This window comes from Impatiens glandulifera, chromosome 4 (assembly GCF_907164915.1).
Source record: "Impatiens glandulifera chromosome 4, dImpGla2.1, whole genome shotgun sequence".
Classification (NCBI taxonomy): Eukaryota; Viridiplantae; Streptophyta; class Magnoliopsida; order Ericales; family Balsaminaceae; genus Impatiens; species Impatiens glandulifera.
This window is the reverse complement of record NC_061865.1, coordinates 49,004,347-49,027,153: the sequence shown is the minus strand read 5'-3', so window position 1 is coordinate 49,027,153 and position 22,807 is coordinate 49,004,347. Positions and strand designations below refer to the sequence as shown.

Here is a 22,807-nt window from a genome sequence, read left to right as displayed (position 1 = left end):
ATTTCCTTAGGAAAGATTGAAACCAACTAACTCAGTTGTGACATTGACTAATGCAAAATTTTGGATTTAGAAAGAGACATTACTTGGTGTGTCTAATGAATCATTAGGACATCCTTTCCATTCAACATTAGACTAAGCAGTAAGTACAATGGTTGTTGGTGATGGATAACAAGTCAATGATGAAGAGTTACCTAAGTCTACCTGAGGTAATACAACTTATGCAGTTGCATAGGTCTTTATGGACGGATCCGTGTATAAAGTTATCTAGGTTGTAGTCCAAATAGTTCAAAATATTTTGTATGTATTTGACAATAACTACAATATTTTTCATCATCGTTATTGACAGTTATCCTTCGTTAGATATATAATTTGGAGGGTAATACCGACATTAAACTTGGTTTATTCTGTTTTTTTTGCTTGATATTATTATCATGTTAGCATAATAGATTTTGAAAATATATAATTGTATTATTAATTATATATTATATTATTAATCTTTTTTTATCTTTCAATATATAATAGTATTAATTAAATATATATTATATAATATATATAACTTTTTCTCTCTCTTTTTGTATTATAATATATTAATCATTTATCTCATTTTATATTATATATAAATATTAATTATATAATTAATTAATTATATTTCATCCCCTTTTTATTATAATATTACCGCCATTTTCTAATATAATATCAATATACCATAGTAATAATTTTCTAATGCTAAATCCTACAACTGTAACTTTTATTTTCTATTTTTATTCTAAATTTCTAACCTAATAATTTTATAACCTTAAACCCTACAATTGCATTCTACTGTAATTTTCTATGCTAATATTTTCTAACCACAAAGATCATAAAAATCATCTTTAAGGCAACAATGTTATTGACATAATTATTTATTTAATTTTTTTCTTATTTTTATGTTTATCTTCCTAATCTTTTACCACTTTAAAATATCTATTATTATATTTTCTTATTGTAAAGACATCAAATCATATATTACCAATATTATCAAATAAGCTTCAAAACATTTATAAGTTTAGATCTAGTTAAATAATCTTACTTAATATATTAATTTATTATTAACTTTAAAATTTACAAATTAGTTTAAATATTTTATGTTTTAATGACGAAAAAGAGTATAAATGATAAAGATCGAATAACATTTCAACTGAATCGGGTGCTTGTAAAAGAATTATCAAGAAAATGATAGTGGGTTCGATTTATAAATTGTTCAATACAAAAAATCAAAATTTTCTACTTTTAAGTCAAGATGAAAATGAAGAAAATGATAGTGTAGGAGTCGGAGATGAAATATTGAAACAACCAATTATGAATCTTGATAATGAAGTGGATAATGAAGAAAATGATTGAATTGTAGATGAGACATTTGAACAACTCATGGCTATGAATGTTAATATTGGGGATAAATGCATTAATGAAGAATTTACACCTAAGTTTGAATTTGAAATGAATGTTGATGTTAACTATGATCTTAGATTTGGGAGAGTATCAATAATTCAAAAGGATAAAGTTAGTTCAACGAGGTCCTATTAAGATTTTAAAAGATAAGCTTCTAAGAATAATATAAGTGGGAGACGTTTTTTCCTCAAATTTTTATGTTTCTATTCTTCTCAATGTCGAGAAATAAGAAAAAAACACTTGTTTATTCAAATGAGTTGAATAAGGTCTTTTATTTTTATTGCAAACTATTTAAACATTAATACTATTACAAGTAGTTTGTTCGGATATGGAAATAATGATTGAAGCAACCTTTATCAAATAATGATTTGAGCAACATTTATCCAAAGATTAAAAACTATCTTTTATAAAATTGTTGGAAGTTGATATTAACTCGAATAATTGGGAGTGTGAAATATCTTTTATGAAATAATTTGTTTTTTCATAAGTTTAGTGAAAAAATTTATGAGAATAATAATAATATACTTTTTTTTATTAATAAATTGAATTCAACTAATGGTAGATAAAAAAATTCATGGTCATTATTTTAGTCACAAAATTCAAAATGAATTAATAAGTTTGTTGACGGAAATATAAAAGAAAATATCTCAAGAAGAATTCGAAAACTAAATATTTTTCCATTATCATAGATTATACTCTCTAGATATAAGTCATCAAGAACAAATGATGATTATTATAAGATGTGTGAATATTGATGAAATTATTGTCAATGTGCATGAGTTTTTTTTGGGTTTATAAATGTTAAAAACACATTGAGGCTTACTTTTCAAACGACTAAAATATGTTTTGATTGAACTCACCTCATATAGTCGTTTGAAAAGTCGAAGCCCCGATTTGTCTTCAACATTTATAAACCCAAGATGGAATTCATGCACTTGGACAAAAATATCATCAATATCCACACATCTTATTACAATAGTCATTTATTTTTGATGACTTATATCTAGAGAATATAATCTAGGATAATGGAAAAATATTTAGCTTTTGAAATCTTTTAAAAATTTATCTTTTAATAAACTTATCAATTCATTTTAAATTTTGTGACTAAGATAATGATAGTTAGTAATTTTTTTATGTACCATTAGTTAAAAATATTTTTTTTATAGTATAATTAAATTCCGCAAGAAATTCAATAATTTGATAAAAAAAAATCATTATTATTCTCATAAATCTTAAAAGACAAATTATTTCGTAAAAAATACTTCACACTCCCAATTATTCGAGTTAATATCAATTTTCAACGATTTCTCTATTTGTTGATTAGCTATTCTCTCCTCTTATCAATTATTGTATTGTGTTATATTTTTTTTTCTTCTAATTCATTACATCTTAGAACGTTGAGAATATATTCTAAATTACTTTCTTTGTCTTTAATTTTTGGATAAATGTTGCTCCAATTATTATTTTTATCTTCGGCCAAACTACTTGTTATAGTATTATGCTTAAATAGTTTACAATAAAAACAAAGACATTATAAAAAACTCTATTGAATAAACAAACATTTCCTTTGTTTTTTCTCACCATTAAGAAAAATAGAAACGTAAAAGTCAGAGGAAAAATATCTCCCACTTATATCATCCTTAGGATACTTATTTTTTAAATCTTATCTGGACATCGTTAAATTAACATTATCTATTTTTTTTAAATCGTTGATACTCCCCCAATATCCTAGATCATAGATAACATCAACATTTTCATTTTTTTTTAAATTCAAATATATGTGCAAATTCTTATTAACACATTAATAGTCATGAATAGTAATGAGTTATTCAAGTATCTCATCTTCAATCCTATCATTTTATTCATTATCCACTTCATTCTCAAAATTATTAATATATTGTACGAATACTTCATTTTCTACTCTTACACTATTATTTTCTTTATTTTCATCTTCACTTTCATCTTCACTCATAGATATAGAACTTTTATTTTTTGTATTGAACAGTTTAGAAATTTAACCCACTATTGACTCTACCATTGTCTCATGTCGTTTTTTTATATTTTTTTTATAAACACACTCAATTGAAACCTTATTCGATCTTTATCATTTTTATTTTTATTTTTCATTTAAACCTAAAATATTTAAACTGATTTATAAAAATTCTAAATTTAATAATAAATTAATGATTAAGTAAGATTATTTAACTAGATTTAGACTTAAAAAAAAAAATACCTGGTGCTAAGGTCCGGTGATATGTTTTTCGTGATAATATTGATGATATATGGTCTGATGTTTCTGCAATAAGAAAAAAATATAATGATATATATTTTAAAGTGATAAAATATTAAAAAAATAAACATAAGAATAAAAAAAATTAAATAAATAATTGCCTTAATAATATTATTACCTCAAATATGATTTTTACTATATTTATAAACTTAAAGATTTATAGAAGAGCAAACCTAAAAGATACCAAAGATGGAGACAGTATTTAGCAGTAGAAACTTAAAATATAAATAAAAAATGATTGCTGCAATGATAAGATTTAGGTTTAGAAAATTACAACTATAATAATATCATGTTAAAAAATGGTAACAATATTATAATAGAGAAAAAACATGAATCATATAATTAATATTTATATATAATATAAAATGATATATAAATGGTTAATATATTATAATAGGTAAATAAATAAATAAAAATAATATATATTTAATAAAAAAAATAAAAAATTAATAATATAATATATAATTAATTATATATTGAAAAATTAAAATTATACAGTTATTTCTCTACTAAGAGCAAGTTTTTATCTTAAGATCCAAAGTTCTTATCAAGAATCTAATCATCAATTTTATCCATTTAAATACCTAAACTAACCCTTCTATCTCTCTGCCACCTTATCTTTTCTCTCTCTAATCCACAATTCTCACACATTCACCATAAATTCACCATAACCACCCAGGATAAATCAGTCTTAAAATTTTAAAAACTAATTTTTTCCTTGTTTTTATAAAAAAAAAAAATACTATTTCTAATAGAAAACTTAGAAAACTCAGGTAAAACTAAAACCCACTCCTCAAACAAGTCCCAAGAGGCTATGTTGTACCCTTACCTAGGACTGGCCTGTTTTGGGAAATTATGTGTTCACTTTATAAGGAAAACTGCCTTGATTAAATGTAACATGCATGTCAAAAAAAGAAAAAATATACATCCATTATGAATATGTACATTGATATCCTTTATCTGATGAAATATAACCCTGAAAGCATGTAGTCTAGCTTGTGTTAGTTTTAATAGAAAGCAATAACGAGTAACAACCTGTCAAAATCACGAGATAACTCCTAAACTCGTTCGAGTTTGCAAGTCGATCCAACAAAAACAAATCACGAATCAAATAAACTTATTTTTAAATAAAATCATAGTTAAATCGGAATTTAACTAGTTGAAATCGATAAATACGGTAAAATCAGTATAATCGGAAAATTTTACCTTAAAGATTTCTTTCTCGATCTCGATCTTTGGCCGTAAATCTATGAATGGGAGTAAAGAAGTCTTGTGAAGGTAGTAAGAGATGATAATGTAAATGGAAGAGAAGATCTATGAAGAAGGAGACTATTGAGTGTAAAATTTGTGATTTTTGATGGAAGAAAAATGTCTTTGAAGAAGAAGAGTAGAGAGCTGCGGCGGCCATCGATACCATCGATGGAAGAGATTGAGAGAGAATGGAAAATAGGAGGAATGAATAATTAGGTTTTCTTAAATTTAAATATATAACATTGTTAAGGCTCAATTATCATTTAAGGCTCGAACTTTGGACGTATTTACGATATGAGACTCGAACTTTGATTTGAGCCATTTGGATTCCAACTATCAAACTCCATTTAAAACTTTTACTTCACCTCGTTTGATCTATAAGGCAGAATGAGAGGTGAAACGAAGAGAGTGAATGTGAAATTTCTTTAATGAAATGTTCTCTTAAAATTGAGGTTAGAAAGGGTAGGCAAGGAAGGAATTCTTCTAAATGACTTTGGAGAGTCCAAGTTTGGAAGAATTTCTGCTCCAATAAACCCATGGCACATATTTGTATTAGCACCCCTTACCTCCATCTCCATTGGGAATGTCACATGAATCAGTTAACTCTCTATTGCATTGATAGCCAAAACTTACTTTAATTTCTTCACAGGGATGGCTTATTGTTTCTTCAAACATCACTAGAGCCGAGAATCAAATCAAATTTACACTTAAAAAACGTTTAGTTCAATAATTTCCTACATTCAAATCTTCTTCTAGGCCTAGCTGAGTAAATTGTTCCTGTGTTCGACAAAAGATTGAATAAAAAAAACTCTCAATAATAACAACATTTAGTATTGAAGAGATCAAAAATCGATCTCATCCTTCATAAGACCATCCTTATCCATGACCAAATAATGGGTCATGAGGTTGGTTATGGATGATCATGTCAATTTATCATGACCAAATATTTGGTCATTTCATGACCAAAACCAAAATCATGTCATTGGGTCTTTGTTTTTGTCAAATTATGACAAAAATCACAACCAAGATCATTTAATAAAATGCTGTCATTTGTCAGCATTTGATTGGTTGCCCAAATTTTATTTATCTCTTATTTTTAAAATCCGATTTTAATATTATTTATAATTTTTTTTTAAAAAAATTATATCAAAATTCATAATTTTTCGAGATCTATAAATAGAGATCACTCTTGCTATATTTCGGAGCACAAAAAAAATCACAATTTTCTCCATTTTTACTAATTATCCTCATTTGTTTACAATTATCCATAATTAATATTAAATTATAATGGATAACTACAACAATAATCCAAACACTTCCGCTGATTTTGATCTCAAATATGAAAATTTTCGACAGTTCAAGCGTAATAATCCAACCGAATATGGTTGTTGGTGTTGTTCTCTTAATTATCGTGGTCTATTTTAATTTCTACCATATTTAGTTTGTAATTTTTTTATGTTAACAATGTATTTTCATTTCTTGTTTATTATCATTTAAAATTTAATTATTATTTTTAATTTAAAATTTAATTATTATTTTTAAAAATTAAAAAACATTATTATGTATAAAAATTAGAAAATAAATATTATTATTATATTTATAAAAAAAAAATTTATTATTTTTTTAATTTAAAAATAAAAATAATATTTTTTAATTCATGATCAAGATTTGGTTGGTCATAGATAAACACAATGACCAAAATTTTGGTCATAAAACTCTTTTCATGATCATGACTTATCCATTTTTTTGTCATAGATAAGGATGGTCTAAGAAAGTGAACATAGTACAAGTCGTTCGGATGATAATATAGATGGAGATCAGGGCGGAGCCACGTTGCGGACAGCGGTGAACTGTAGCCCAGTGTAAATATTTTAAAACATTATATATATATACTAGGTTTAAGATAAAGCTCTTTGTTCAGTTGGCTTTGTGATTGAACTAATTTATTTTAGAATATAAAAAATAATATAATTTATTTTTGAATTAATTTATAATTATATTATTCTAGTTTGATTTAAAATTTATTTATATAAGTTAAAATTTATTTTAAAATTATATTTATATAATAATTATATAATATTTTTTATTAATTTCAATATAATTAATAATACAAATTACTTATTGATAAATCAAAATAAAAATAATAATTTATATAAATATAAGAGTAATATTTTTTTTTGTATTTCTTAATTTTTAATTATTTCAAAAATTAATAAAAAAAAATATTATTTAATATTAATAAATAAATTAAAACAGTTATATTAATTTGGTTCGGTATTTAAATAAATAATTTTACATATTATTTTTAGAGGAGTGATAGAAGGAGGGAATTTAGTGAGGGAATTTGGTGAGGGAATGACGTGACATCACTTTCATTTTTCATTGGTTGTAAAATGTAAAAGTGAGAGGAAAGAGAAAAAAGAGAGAAATTATTTGATTTTTTCAGCGAATAAGATTATGCCACGTGACCAAATTCCCTCACCTAATCATTTCTCTTATTTTTATATGTATTAATATTATATATCTATTCACTTGATAATATGTGTTTATCACGATTTTGTATTTTTGTTATTGTTTATATTTTTTATTTTTATTTTCTTATATTCTTACACAACTATTCTTATCTAATTAATTTAACTTCTCAAGTTTTTTTTATCATAATTTTTTTTAAATATAATATTTTTTCTTATATTTTATTAGGTTTCGTATATTATTTTATTTTAGTAAGAGTATTTTTGGAATTTAATTAATATGTTTAAGAAAAATGATAGAGAGCGCGACTTGAGACAGCGACTGGGACAGCGATGCCTACGTGGGGTTGACAGGTGGAATATTCTCTCTCCTATTATTAATTATTTTCTCTCCTATTATTAATTATTTTCCATCTCTTCTTATTAATCGTAAGAATAGAAATATTAGATAAACATTTATTTATAATTATTTATAAGTAATAAAACTAAAAAAATATTAATAAGTCAATAGAAAAAAAAAATAATAAAAAAAGAAGAAAAAAAACCATAAAAAATATTTGATAAATAAAGAAATTGAAAAGTCATAAAAATAAAATAAAAATAAAAGAGATAAATTCATAATTCAACTAATCAGTTATATTAATTAAGGTTTAGAGTTTAGAATTTAGAATTTAGTATTTATGATTTAGGTTTTAGAGTTTATGGTTTAGGATTTAGGGTTTAGGGTTTAATAAAAGAGATAAATTATTTAATAAAAGGAGAGAGAAATTAATTAATAAGAGGAGAGAGAATATTTTACAAAACGTGTTTTAATTATTATTATATTTTTATTTATTTATTAATTCCACCCACGTAGGCATCGTTCTCTCAGTCGTTGTCTCACAGTCGCGCTCTCTATCATTCTTCTATGTTTAATTATTACTCGTTCTAATATAATACTTATAATTTTTTCAACAGAGGGTAAAAAAATTCTTGGATTCGCCGAGAAGGAAGGATGAATGGATGGAGAAGGAAGGAAGAAGAAATTTTATTAATGAAATGTATCCGAGTTAATTAGAGAGGAGTTTATCCCGGTCCGGCTAAATTTAGTTCATTGATATTGATGATGACTTTCAAACGAGAGAGAAGAAGAGAGGACGGTTTATTTTATTTTTTCACCTCCATTATTGTGTTATTAAAAAAGGACAGATATTATATAATTTTTAAAAATAATTGCCACGTCAATATAAAATTAACGGAAACAATTGCCACGTCAATATAAAATTACCGGATCAAATAGCCGGATCAAATAGCCGTTAGTAAAAGTTTGATAATTAGAGCTTTCTAATTAAAGTTCAAACCCATATAATAAAAACGCTCAAAGTTTAACCTCAAATGATAATTGGGCCAAATAAATAATATAATATAATATATATTTATTATTTTGAATTTTATTAGTTATTTATTATTTTAATATATATATCCGTAAACAATTATATTTTTTTTAATTTAATAAATATTTTTTATTTTATTTTATATATATATAAATTTTAATAATTAATATTTTTAAATAAAATATTAAGAAAAAATTTTAATATATAAAATATTTATATTGGTTAGTTATAAGAAAAAAAAAGTATAAATTTATTAAATAAAAATTATAAATTTGTTAAATATTTGAATGTTTATTAATTGTATTTAATAAATAAATTAAGTTTTAACTAAACTTTTACGATTTTATTTTATGTAAAATCTAAATTTTACAAGTTCACATATATAAAACGATTTTACGTAACTTCTCAATAACAACCAAATTTTAAAAAAAAATCATTTTAAAATATGATTGAAAATAATAGTATAATATTGCATTCAACTAAGTCATTTTGTTCATGAAGTTCGGTTACAAAACAAAAATTTATATACTCATCCCCACGATCCGTCTATAACTTGCTTTAATTTTCCAATTAAAATGGTTCTCAACAAATGCTTCAAAAATTTTAAATATATTCAATACATCGCATTTTTTTCAAAGTGAGTAAAATCATGTAAAATTGCTAGCCATCAACGGAGAGCACGAAATATTGAAAACTGTAAAGAGAAAACACATGTTCAAGACTCATACAACATAATGTACTAAATTCAAACATTCCATAAAATTTAGATAAAGAAACGAGAATTCTTAAATTGACAAAATCACAAAAAATAAGGTTTCTAAGAACACTTAGTAAACTAAATTTATTAAGTATAAATGAGATGATAACAACATACAAATGTCCTAATTGATGATTTAGCATTGAAGTTGTAAATTTGATTATGGTACAAGTAAAATTTTGACACATGGGCTCATCCTGAAAATAAAGGTCATCTTTAAGCGTTCCTGCAGAAAAAATTCTTTATTTATAAAACAATATTGTGAATGAAATTCAAAGAAAACATAATTATCAACATTACGAGCCCACTTATAAATACTTTTTTATGCCAAGTATATGTAATGAAAGTTGCATACTCATACTATGATAATAACATTACCAATATTAGAGATAGAGATAGGTGTACCTAGGGATGATAAAGAAGGGTACTTGAAGGGTACCTGATACTAGAAGTTACTATTCTACTCTGTCCTCAAACCGCCGACGGGATATGCTATCTAATCCCCATCCACGAACAAGCCCATTGCAGTCCGTTATGAATTTACACATCTATAAGATCATTCTTAGATGGTTAACAATGTATTCATACTAGAGGCAATGACCGCAGAGGAGACAAAGATCGCCAGAAGAGAAAGAGAAGAGAAAGAGATGGCCGACAAGAAGTGTACGTTATGTGTCACATAATATATTTGGATTTCAACAAGTTAAATCTTAATTCACGACTTCATAGTCATAACTTTCAACTTCAACTGAAGGCATTCTCAGTGAGAATCAAACTCATGACATTTAATATTTTAGGTACGACTCTTGACATTTGAGCTACATTAGTGAGTTAGAAGAGAGACAAATGTGTGAGGAGAATGAGTTGAGAGGGGAGGAGGAGAGGAATGAATTTAGAAGTGAAATTGAAGTATGTTGAGGTTCGTTGTGATATGATCAATAGCACCTAAGATGCATAAAGTGGTTGGATTGTAAATTTGGTTGCTAATCCAAAATATTTGGGAGCTATTTTGACTTTGTGTACCATAGAGTTGACACATTATTCTAGCAGTTAGTAATTAAATACTCACTTTGATTGAAATAGGTATACTGTATATCAGATTATCTTCCTTTAGAATAGTTAGATGAGCTTGACCATTTATGGATTGTGGCCCACTAGAAGGAGAATAGTCAATACAGGTGACCCACTTGAAATAGAATACCAACATCAGCTGCAGATCAGAAAAAAAAGTGATGAACAAGTCCCCTCTCTATCTGAATAAGGTTTCCTGCTACAACTAGAGCTTCGACTATTTCTTACACCTTTTACACGTATTCGACTATCGAAAGCATTCCCTTTTGTGTATTTTGGAACTCCAATTGCAGATGAATTAGTCGCACCTTAGATTGAGTCGCAAAACTGAAAACGCCTTTCTAAGGCTGTCCACAGTTCTTATGTTGTGTTATATGTTGCATTCTCACTCAGGATTGACATCGAAACGGTTGTTTTTAACCAACAGGATTTGGTCAGATTTTTGTGACTTCATTTTTGTCACATCCTCTATTATATATGGGGATCTTGTAACCCAATCTATCACCACATATAAATCAAAAGCCTTAATTATTGAAGTGACTTTTGATTTCCAAAAGGCAGAAACAGACAGCTGAATATTATACTTTCTATGATAAATCATTAGATTTAATAGTACAATTAAAGAAATACAATAAGAGACTAGAAATAATTAACTGTTATTCTAATCATATATTTCATTTCCTATTATTTCAGAGTAACTAAAGAAGAAGATTCTTACTGATTTGTTGGAGCAGGAGCAGTTAGAGCTGAGGAATATTTATAGGAATAGCCGATTTTGGCATTGTCATTTCTTGAGCTTTAACAATGGACTTATGGTATCAATTTTTAACGGAAGAATTGAAGAACAGATTATTTTCGAGCAAGAATCACGAATTGAAAAATCAAATTGAGACTTCATATATAGAAATGTCTACTATGAAGTAAGGCGCAGACCATGCTCAACAATCTCCATAAATTATTCGAAGTTCTTGTAGACCTTAGCTTGCGTATATTTTAGGTTTCGTATGGACCCTACAGTCATTGTCACGGCCCAACTGTCATTTCAAATTTGAATTTAGTTAAACAAAACAAACTTAAAAAAATAATTTAAAAAAAGGCTATGCTGTTGAAAAGGTATTTTATTATAAATTTCATAAGCTTAAAAAAAAGGGGGAACTGACTGACTTTGCACTTGTCATTCCACCATAGAAATTTCCTGGCATCTTCTTGTTCTTCTTCATCACACTTCTCTATCTCTCTGAGAAGACTTTTTATAGTCTTCTTCTTCAGTCGATCAAAATCCTAGTCCCCCAGTTTTCATCATAAACATAAAGAATTGCAGAAACCCTAAACAGACAGAGATGGAACCTGAAAATTCTCCGAAGCTGAAATCTGTTGTCATAATCACACTGCCTCCATTGGACAATCCTTCTTTAGGTAAAACCATAACTGCCATCACTGTATCTGCTATATCTCCAATTCCAACAACCCTCCCTTCAGAAACAATCCATCAAAATTCAGGCCTTCAGCCGCCTCAAATTCCATCGCCAGCAAGTATTCGACGTCAATTATCAATCCGAAAATCCTTGTTTGGCATTCCGAGAATTACATTGGGCTTCCTTGGCGCTTTTCTCGCTGCTATGATCGTTTGGGCATCGTATTCAACTCATAGTCTTGGCGAGTTGAGAAATTCTAATGAAGAACGAAATCAGCAGCCTGATACCTTCGTTTTCCCTCTCTTTCTCAAAGAGAATTTTCAGAATAAGGTTAAATCAGTGAAGATTGTGGGAAAGCATTCTGTAAAGTTTCAGCAGCCTCAGCTTGATGTTGAGATGACTTCTTCTATAGCATCAAAGATTGATTCAACAACTATTTTACCTATTCGGGGTAATATCTATCCAGATGGGTAAGTATGTTAGATTTGGTTACCATTTATTCTCTATGATTTTCAATATATCTCATGTTCAAACTAGCTACCAACCATTAGTAAATGAGATTAGTTAACTACTAAAGGATTTTCTTATCTTAGATATCAGGTTCGAGTTAATTTCTCATTGAAAACAAGAGATTAACGTAAGAAATCAAGACAGTGTATCATTGTACTAACCTCTTTTAGGAATTTCTTTTTACAAACAAGGCAATAAGAGTAAGTTAACAAGACTCCTACATTCATGACCCCTGACTTCAATTAGGAAGATTTTAGTGGGAATCGAACATAAAATCTTTGATCAATCTCCTCCCGAATTCAAAATGGATAAAATACAAATGTTGATGTGAACCTGATATTATACAACTAAGTATTTATACTAGTTTTGAGCATAGTTAATTATAGAACAGCTATCAAGTCTTATAAACCCTATGGCATGTGATTGATCATCTTTCCAACAGGTTGTATTACACATATATGATGATTGGGAATCCTGCAAAGCCATATTTTCTTGATATAGACAGTGCAAGTGATTTATCATGGATTCAGTGTGACGCGCCATGCACTAGTTGTGCAAAGGTAATCTCAATTTCAATACCAAAAGTCACTAAAAGGAATTAGGTGAAAATTCCTTGATATTTATTGATTGAGATTAATTTTCTTTTATACACAGGGAGCACACCCTTTATACAAACCTTCCAAAGGGACAATAATACATTCGAAGGATTCATTTTGTGCTAATGTTCAAAAGGATCAACAAAATTGTGAAACCTGTCATCAATGTGATTACGAAGTAGAATATGCAGATCAAAGCTCGTCGGTAGGTGTACTTGCACGAGATGAGCTCCAACTAACAGTTCTGAATGGATCCATTGTCAAATCCAATGTTGTTTTCGGGTAATTGTCCTTCCCACCCATCGACCACCTCAACCGGAACCCAAATTCTTACTATTTTTGTCAAACTATTGTTTCCAGATGTGCATATGATCAACAAGGCTCAATTCTAAAGACACTGTCATTGACGGATGGAATCATTGGGATTAGTAGAGCTAAAGTGAGTTTACCTTACCAATTGGCAGAACAAGGAATCATAAGAAATGTTGTTGGTCATTGTCTTAGTGCTGATGCTGGGGGTGGTGGATATATGTTCTTTGGAGATGATCTTGTCTCTTACTCGCAAATGACATGGATCCCTATGCTCGATAGTACTACTTCACAGTAAGTGATCAATTCTTTCAACTTAAACCCACATAACTCATTTCTTAGATCAAACAAGGTCTTAGGAAATTGAAAATTACTACGAGTTTCCAGGGTTTTGGTTAATTTCCTTACATTGTCCAGAAACAACTCTTAAACATATCTGGATAAGATTATGTTTCATAACCAAACTCATTCAGATTAAGAAATTTATTGGATGTTAAAGATATTGCCTTTTACAGGAACTTTTATAAAGCCAAGATTTCTAAATTGAGTTACGGAAATAAACAGCTCCTCATAGATGTTAATTATGGCGTGCAAGGAGGGGTGGTTTTTGATAGTGGTAGCTCTTATTCATATTTCCCTAAACAGGCATATGCCCATCTAGTGACTTATGTAAGTGTACTTACTCAATGTAAGTACTTTTTATAGGCATATATATGCCTAGTCTTCTAAAATATATTTTGTTGCAGCTTAAAGAAACTTCTTTCAAAGGTCTCGTTGAAGACACGACTGATCCCTTATTACCTATTTGTTGGCGAGCTAAATCGCCAATCAGGTATTAAAATGAATTGACTGGCTTCATTGTAATTCCACATTAGACTCAGTTAGTTGTTACAGCCTTCAATAATGGCTTTATTGAATTGTCTAGATCCATAGAGGATGTGAAACAGTTCTTTAAGACTTTGACACTCAACACTGGGAACAAATGGTGGTTGATGTCAACAAAATTTTATGTACCACCAGAAGGCTACTTGATCATTAGTGTAAGTATCTCTTCCCAACAATATGATCCAATATGTTTTTACTATTCATTTAAATTGTATTCATTTTGGAAATGACTCTCTTGCTACAGAACAGAGGTAATGTGTGTTTGGGTATTCTGGAAGGAGGTGATGTACATGATGGCTCTACTATTATACTAGGAGGTAAGTACAATTTTTTTTTATTTCTAGAGCTTGTTTGAATCAAATAACTCAATGTTCAATTAAAAATCTACTCATCAACCAAAATAATAAAATACTCTCTATTTTAAAAGAAATATATTTTACCCCTAATGTCATTTGCCAACCACATCAAACTTGGTTATTTGGACATAACCCTAGATCAAACAGGGCCCTAATCTTGTAGCTATCTGCACAACAGTTTCATAGACCTTGCAGAGGCTCTTGAATTAATTCATTTTCAATGTTTTTTTTGGCAGACATCTCACTGAGAGGACAAGTGGTTGTATATGACAATATGAACCACAAAATTGGGTGGGCAAAATCAGATTGTTCAAACCCAGAGAGATTGATGTCTCTTCCTTTCATCAGAAGCATGGATCTTCAGAGTTAAAGAAAAAAAATTGACTGCTATATAGACAAGTCTACCTGATTTTAACAACTTGTACATATTCAAGTATGTGGGATAGGAAATAAAGGCTTATGTTTGACTTGTACTAAAACTTGTGTAAGGGAAATATTGCAAAAGAGAACTTAATAATGAGTTAATAAGAGTTGTAAAATGTTATATGGAATGTTCAGTGTTATTATGTTTTATGTAGATTATTTTTTTTTTGAATTAAGTTGAACTAGCATGACACCCACCGTCTAAGTAGCACGGATATTTTTTTGGAGTATCGGATACGATACGGATACGGCAAAACGGGTATCGGATACGGCAAAAGAGGTATCGTTGACTTTTTATGGAGTTGACCAATCCGATATGGTTTGGATACGACTTGGATACGTTTTAGGTAATTTTTAAAAAATAAAAATTTTAAGAGGACTTAATGTTTAGAATAAAACAAATCCTAAACTAATATTTCCTCCTCTTGACTGAAGCCTCCTATCTATCTCACTTCTCACTTCGTTACTCTCTTGCTTTTCTGTTCAACCACTGCCCGTTGATCGACAGTCACCGCCCGCCATCGATCGACAGCCACCACTAACCCATACAGCTTCACTGCTTGCTTTCTTAGCCCATTTATTTAGTATACATATATTCTGGATGTGCTTCTTAGATAAATTTAAGATTCATATTAAGTTATTAATTAACTCTTAATATATTTTAATTATTATTTTTTATATATATTTTTAATAATATCCGTATCCTAACGTATCATATCCTATATTTTCAAAATTTGTCGTATCGCCGTATCCGTATCGTATTTGATACGATACCCGTATCCGTATCCGTGCAACATAGCCCACAGTCAACACAAAGCACTTCCAGTTTTATGTAGATTAATGCTTAAAAATAATATTGCAATTATTGAAACGTTTTGTCACAAGACAGACATAAGAAACTTATGTTGCCATAATGTACACATGTTATATTTATGCCCAAATGAACATCGAAGCTTTCAGGGCAAACTGTGTCAAAAGTCTTCAAAATTTTAAGGTAGTGAGTTGTAAATTCTATCCATTTACCTGAATAATTTTGGTAAGAATACAACCACCCCTTGAGGAGAAGGAAAACAACAGAAGAGATATTGAAGCCTGAATAAATCATGTCTCATCGTCATCAACGAAGGCAAGCTCACATACAAGAGCCAGATGATCACTTCCCCATTTCTGTGAAAAGAAGAAGCAAGTTACATTATTACCAACATATTCCCCACTTGAAAAAAGAAGTATGAGCTTATTGTAGAATTTTGAGGAGAAAGGGGATTTAATAGATTTAGAATTATTAACTATTACAAGGATGCAAAATTAGAAGATAATAGTTACTAATAAAACTACACTTATTGGGAAGACAAAAACTCCCAACTATTTTTTTTGGTAAGACAAAAGGATTCACAAGAATGTGCCAAGTTTGATAATTCCACACCCTTCAACTATGCAGTAAATTTCAGCCCAAATGAGATCTTGATTTCAACACAAAAATTGTGGTTTTGCACACAATCACCAACCAGAAGGTCGATGTCAAACTTCTTAAACATTGATAACGTGGAGTGTCTGCAGAATAACGACCATTGAATTGACATAGTTGATGCAAAGTTTTGGAGTTGTTTCCAAAACTTCGGATGTTAATATTTACTCGACAAATCTATCTATTCTAGTTTTTTTCCTAATGTTCTTTTTCTATACATGGATGCAACCAAACAGTGTATAGCTATCACTTGAGGTCCCGTCGCAAATCACCTAACCCAAAGTCTCGTGTTGTGCGGTGTTAGATGCTCAGCTTACTGTTACGTTGGCTAGATAGATAGATGCTTAGTAATTTCCAAATTCGCTCTATAATATTCCTTTTTAGGATGTTACTAATGTACAGATTTGTTCTTATTTCAATATCCAATAATATATTATTGAATTTCTCATATTTTATCCATTCTCACCCCAATATGATGGCATATCACCTATAGATGATGATGTCAATTAGAGTGAAAATTTTCTGGAACTCCCCAATCACGTCGGACAAACCCTGCCCCCTTTTGAGTTTAAATGCAAGTAGACAAGATTCAAAGCTTCTAAGGTGAGCTCAAATGTCAAGAGTGATATATGTTATTGAAGCAGAATTTACCTTACATGGCAATCCACCCATTTTTCTTAGTACATCAAGAGGTAAGGTCTCAAGAACTCTTACAGGTACAATCCCTTGACTATGCCTGCATTCACATGTATTTCAAAGCGGACCTAGATAAATAGAGTCAGTGAAACCAATAGCCAAGCCAATATATTACCATATGTAGTCAACAGTGCCCATGAACTTGGAGTGATAAGATGTCGCTAAAGGTTCTCCACACTTATCTCTTGTTCTTGAGTTTCCCTGCACAAAAAGTTTACAACTCCAGATCACATGGACTCGTGGACTAACATTTAATATCATCTCCTATATAAATAAATGTCATTATGCTAGGTTACTGTTATAAGAAGCTATGAAAGCAATCTCCTCATGTGCTTACATGAACTCCTGAGTACGCACTTTGGAGTCTCAAAGGGTGCTGAAGCTGAGTTACTTGAGACCCTGTAGCATTCCGTAGCTCTTCGTCACTCCATCTATTTGAATGCATCCTCCAAGCAGAATTCCAAGAGCTGCACATGCCTTAAAAGTATCAGTTGAGTCTTTGCACGTTATTGTGACATACCAGTTTACAAATCTAGGATTTGTAGAAGAAATATAGGTGAGACTAAGAATGGCATGAGCCTGATAGAGATAATCAAGATTCAATAATTATTCCATTCATTGCTCCAAACATTACATATTCCACTAGCTATATAAGCTACTAACACCATAGTATCCTTGTACTACTGCTAAGTACCTACTACTACCATTACAGTTATCACTAGTCATTAATCTTCCAAAATATGGTTACTGCAAAGCAAGGAATCTGGGGGGGGGGGGGGGGGGGGTAGGATTGTATGAAAGCACTTTGATTGAAGTAGGGAATCATGGCAGTGGGATGTTCTGATAGCCTCCTCTACGGAAAAAAAATGATTGTATGGAAGTATTGGAACAAACCTGCACATGTGATAGTTCCTAGCTTGATGATAATTATTAGATTGAAATGCTCTGGACTCTGATGCATCTATCTGACCACATATGTTTTTCCGGTCATTTAGCAGGAGATCTAGCTGCAAAGATGTGAGAAACCCATTTAACTGATTGGCTTTACCAACGGGAATACTTTGTTCAAAGCATAATAGACTTGATTTTGTTATTTTATAGGTCATGCTGACTAGACTAGAGAAATAGAGCTGAAAATTCACCTCAGCTGATGCCAGAAACTTGTACATTGCACTCTGATCAAAAGAAAAAGAGAATGAAAGTAAAATCTTGATAGTATCATTACAAATAAATGAAGGAGAACTATTCACGTTATTTTAATTAAGATAAGTCCACAGATAAGATTACCTTTGGCATGCTATTCATATCCCCACCAAGGATAACTGGAATTTTTCCCCATTCTTGTGATAATTCATATGCTTTCTCAAGAAACAATCTCATCTATACATGCAAACCAGTTATAATTTAATAATATATAATCACAGTTGATTGCAGCTTGACAATAAAGAATGATCCAAGACAAAAGTTAATTCTATGCTTCATCAAACATGAATTATAGCCCAACCATTACATAGTTTGATAGTAGAATAGTTTGCATAAGTTTTACATCTTTTGATGCTCCAATCCTGACCGATTTTATAACTAGTGATATTTTGCATATTCAGCATTCCATAGTATATACAATGACAACAGTTTTAACTCCATTTTTTTATCTTTTATCGTGTAGTATATTGGGTGTTTTGTTATCAACTTTTTACATTTTGATCATGATTGGATAAATCTACAATTATTATGTTTGTAAAAAAATTACAATGATCTAGAAAACAGTTGGAACATGATCAAAAAAGTAATCTGATCATGATCCAAAAAAATACTAAATAATGTAGAAAAATTATTCTATAATTTGGATCATGATCTTTACAATAATATTTTTACAAGCAACAAAATTACAATATATTGTAACCATGAGCCTGAGAAATCTTACAACGCATGAAAAAAAAAATTACTTTCAGTTTCAACTTTGACAATTTTCTGACGGGATCATGAGTGTGACAAAATCCTAGTTTTTCGAATAGGTTCATTAAATCAATTGACAAGTGATCCATATATACGCAATCCTTCAACTTCAAAATATGTTGTTTTTAACATAACAGACGTGCTAGCAATTCTCCATGTGAATGGAGCTTAATAAAACAGTGTAAGGAGCAAGAAACCAACCAGCGCGTCTATGTAGATGAGAAGTCGTATATTTATTACATATTATTTCATTTTAAACAGAAGATCTGTGACTAAAAACGAACATAAGACAACTATATTGTGGATACAGTTAAACCATAACTAAGTTTATATGATGAGAGCATAAATTCCATTTTAGTATACAATAAGCCAGTACCTGTCCAAGTTTAATGTCTCCTCGTCTTGGGTTGAAAAGAACATGAATATTTCCAACAAGTAATACCCGAGGGAAATGAGCCCTGTATAAAAATAATATGGTCTTTGAAGCTCACTAAAAACAAGATTGAACAACCAAATTGACATTCTAATGCGTAGTAAAAATTAATCGATATTCATGAAAAAATAGAAAAATCTCTATACCTCTGAAGCCAAAAATCAAAATATAACTTGGATCATGATTGAGAAAAATTCTTATACCAAACGAAAAATTAATAAATAAATCACTTTTAACTTTGATGATTTTCCAATGAGATTGTGATTGTCATAGAGTTATGACAAAATAGCAGTTTCCAAATAGGCAATTCATAGAGTTATGTCATAGAGTTAATACATCCTTTGATTGAGGCAATTCACTAGTTATACATAAAAAGTGAGTAGCAAGTAATTTGAAGTTCTCAGAAAAGAAACTATTACAAGTATTTTATTTTGTGTAAAGAAAAAAAGGTTATGTGATACACTTAATCAGCAATCTATCAATTCATTTTTTTCCATACCAAACTTATCTTGAAAGTGACATGTATAAATGAGGAATATAACATTCATTTTTCAAATTGACAGAGGTGCAATTTTTTCAAACACTTTATTTAAATGAGAATGAACAAATATATTAAATATATATATATATATATATATATATATCAATTAAGTAATATAGTTATCATTAGAACTTACGATGATATTTGATTATCTATATTGGACCTTGATTTCCTTTGTTTTATCTGTATGGTCATGGAAAAAATTAACTAAGTAATGATAAAATTGATAATTGAAGCAAATTAGTATTAACTGCCTTCAAGAGGATAATTTATGTCAAGATTCATTGTAAAGCAAGGCTGCAGGAAAAGACAAAATAGAAATACAACATTTAGAATTGGAATGGATACCCATGAAACTGGACCTAATAATCCCATCAGTTGGTAACTTGAACTAAACCACACAAAGAGAAGAGAAAACAAGAACCCATGCTTAAGTGAAAACAATGATAGGAAACAAAATTCCAACTCTTTAAGCTTACCTTTAACACACAAAACTGAGCAACATTATTACGAAGGCCAAACTTGTCAAACTCCATGTTCTCTTGGTGTAAAAGGGTAAACCTACATGCAAGAATTAACTTCATTGCTTAGAGCAAAGAAATCAACTAATGAACACATAAGGCCTTTTTGTTATCACAACTGATTATGTTTGCCAAAAATCACAATGATCTAAAACAATAATTTCGATAATGATCTAAAAATAATCATACTAAATGAAACCAAAAATCACACAATAATCTGAATCATGGTCCAGAAAATAATCTTTATATCAAATGCAACAAAAAATCAGACTATAATCTAGATCATGATTCATAAAATAATCTTATACCAAACTTTAGCGATTTTCTAATGAGAGTGTGATTGTGACAAGGTACACGAGTTCAAATAGGCTCACAATCAACAAATACAAAAAGATGTGATGAAAGGTATTTTGTTAAAGAATATCAGGTTTCTAAAACAATTCTCCAAGAATAAGATAGAGAAGAAATTGAGGCATGAGGATGTTCTCTTCAAATTTTGTATACTCGTCCATGCACAGAGAAATGGTCATTATCAATAACAAGATAACAAGTCACTTATATCTATCATGCCATTTCAGAAAAATAAAAAATTATAGTTCATAACTTGCAGGTACAGAATGAGATATCTCACAATTTGTCTTTCCAGAATATTGCACAGCCATCACATGAATCACCCGTGCGTTCCTTTGAAAGGATAAACAACAAACAATTCAAAGAAAAGCTTAAACAGAAAACTCTACAATATCATTCACTTATATAATCTGTAATGAAGATACCTTGTGAACTCCAACAAAACCATCGTTAATGAGAAGTGCATCTATTTCATTGAAGCGGTCAACCTCCTGCAGTTTTATTGTTCAAATGAGTGAAGAAGGCTCCACATAACCCTTTTCAATCTAGATATTAATCATTTTTGTCCCGAATGATGAAAGGATGGATGAAGAATAATAAGCAAATTTGATCAACATGATAGTAAAATAGTTCTAATCCCTAAAATAGCAAAAGAATGTGCATTTTTGCATAATTAGGAAATATTCCGATAGATAATATACTTTCCTGGAGACACATGATGTCTGCATTGTAACAACCAATTTCTTTATACAACAGACTTTTGCGACGGTTCCAATCCAAATACTTAGGCAAGACCTTGGCATACAAATCTGGATGATTTGTAGCATTTTGAGTGCCTAGTATATTGTATGACATGAAAATAATTCTATCTGCAGAATAGAGAAAATTGCCCATAATAAGATGTCTAACATTTAATTAGCTGGTAACAGAAATAAAATAGAACAAATGGGGCTCTCAAGATGATCAAATGACATTAATAGTTTGGATCCTTTCTATAAAAAAACAACTGAAATACAAATTTCTTCTAGTGCATTGCAAACATAGAAATGCTCATCTTATTAAGTCATGTTTCCATGTACACAAACATCTAGAAAGCATAACTCAATGGATTTATCAATTAGAGAATATACATAGTAATGACTAGTTTCATATTTATAAGAACTTGTTTACAAATTGTCGCTTCATAGCTAAAGTGGTGTCTTCATTCAATTTGAATGACATGTTAAAGTGGGTTTCATTGAGAAGACTAATAGCTTCTATAACCATAAGAAGATCATAGAAATTGATGTAATGAAAAAAAAAAAACTAATCTTCAATTAAACTAAAGAAATAACATCCTTTTAACAAACAGATATGCCTAATGCTAATCAATAGACAGACACCCAAAAAAAATACAAATTACTATTGTTTTACCTGTAAAAGGATCACAATTGCGAGAGGAGGATAACCATTTGCGAGAACCATATGGACTGGAGGACTTCAAAGTACTACGATTATTGTACTTATTGGAGCGATTCGGCCTCGGTAGATTGAGTGCACCGGTGGCTGTATTCAGAGTTTCGGTTTCTCGGTTCCGTTTTCGCTTCTTCGGTCGACGGTGAGTAATTGGAGATGGCGGACATTCGGCGCTCGAGGAATGCTCCGCCGGCGGAACTCGACCGTTGCCTCCTCCCATGCTTCTATCGTTGTATCCCGTTCAACTTCAAATC

General features: G+C 29.6%; 2 protein-coding genes across 2 annotated transcripts; one reads left to right on the top strand and one right to left on the bottom strand.

Moving 5' to 3' along the window:
* Positions 1–11,966: 11,966 nt before the first annotated feature.
* LOC124935698 (aspartyl protease APCB1-like) lies at positions 11,967–15,300 on the top strand. The gene is made up of 9 exons (XM_047476118.1): positions 11,967–12,526; positions 13,009–13,126; positions 13,221–13,444; positions 13,523–13,765; positions 13,987–14,140; positions 14,218–14,303; positions 14,397–14,511; positions 14,601–14,673; positions 14,949–15,300. Exons 1-9 carry the CDS (start codon positions 11,982–11,984, stop codon positions 15,080–15,082), a joined length of 1,692 nt encoding a protein of 563 aa, XP_047332074.1. The 5' UTR covers positions 11,967–11,981; the 3' UTR covers positions 15,083–15,300.
* A 678-nt stretch (positions 15,301–15,978) lies between these two features.
* LOC124935303 (carbon catabolite repressor protein 4 homolog 5-like) lies at positions 15,979–22,807 on the bottom strand. The gene is made up of 13 exons (XM_047475746.1): positions 22,512–22,807; positions 21,748–21,967; positions 21,352–21,431; positions 20,706–20,812; positions 20,363–20,409; positions 19,629–19,710; positions 18,584–18,676; positions 18,439–18,471; positions 18,191–18,303; positions 17,634–17,763; positions 17,412–17,497; positions 17,252–17,336; positions 15,979–16,302 (listed from the first exon to the last, which is right to left on the bottom strand). Exons 1-13 carry the CDS (start codon positions 22,771–22,773, stop codon positions 16,237–16,239), a joined length of 1,404 nt encoding a protein of 467 aa, XP_047331702.1. The 5' UTR covers positions 22,774–22,807; the 3' UTR covers positions 15,979–16,236.

What these genes read in the sequence shown, in the direction of transcription:
- LOC124935698 (XM_047476118.1), top strand. Translation starts at nt 11,982, where the DNA reads ATGGAACCTGAAAATTCTCCGAAGCTGAAATCTGTTGTCATAATCACA. An exon ending in CATGCACTAGTTGTGCAAAG is followed by an intron (nt 13,127 to 13,220) that starts GTAATCTCAATT and finishes TTTTATACACAG; the next exon opens with GGAGCACACCCTTTATACAA. An exon ending in ATGCCCATCTAGTGACTTAT is followed by an intron (nt 14,141 to 14,217) that starts GTAAGTGTACTT and finishes ATTTTGTTGCAG; the next exon opens with CTTAAAGAAACTTCTTTCAA.
- LOC124935303 (XM_047475746.1), bottom strand. Translation starts at nt 22,773, where the DNA reads ATGGGAGGAGGCAACGGTCGAGTTCCGCCGGCGGAGCATTCCTCGAGC. An exon ending in GCAAAAATGCACATTCTTTT is followed by an intron (nt 21,432 to 21,747) that starts GCTATTTTAGGG and finishes ATCCTTTCAAAG; the next exon opens with GAACGCACGGGTGATTCATG. An exon ending in ATCTCATTCTGTACCTGCAA is followed by an intron (nt 20,813 to 21,351) that starts GTTATGAACTAT and finishes CTTTGCTCTAAG; the next exon opens with CAATGAAGTTAATTCTTGCA.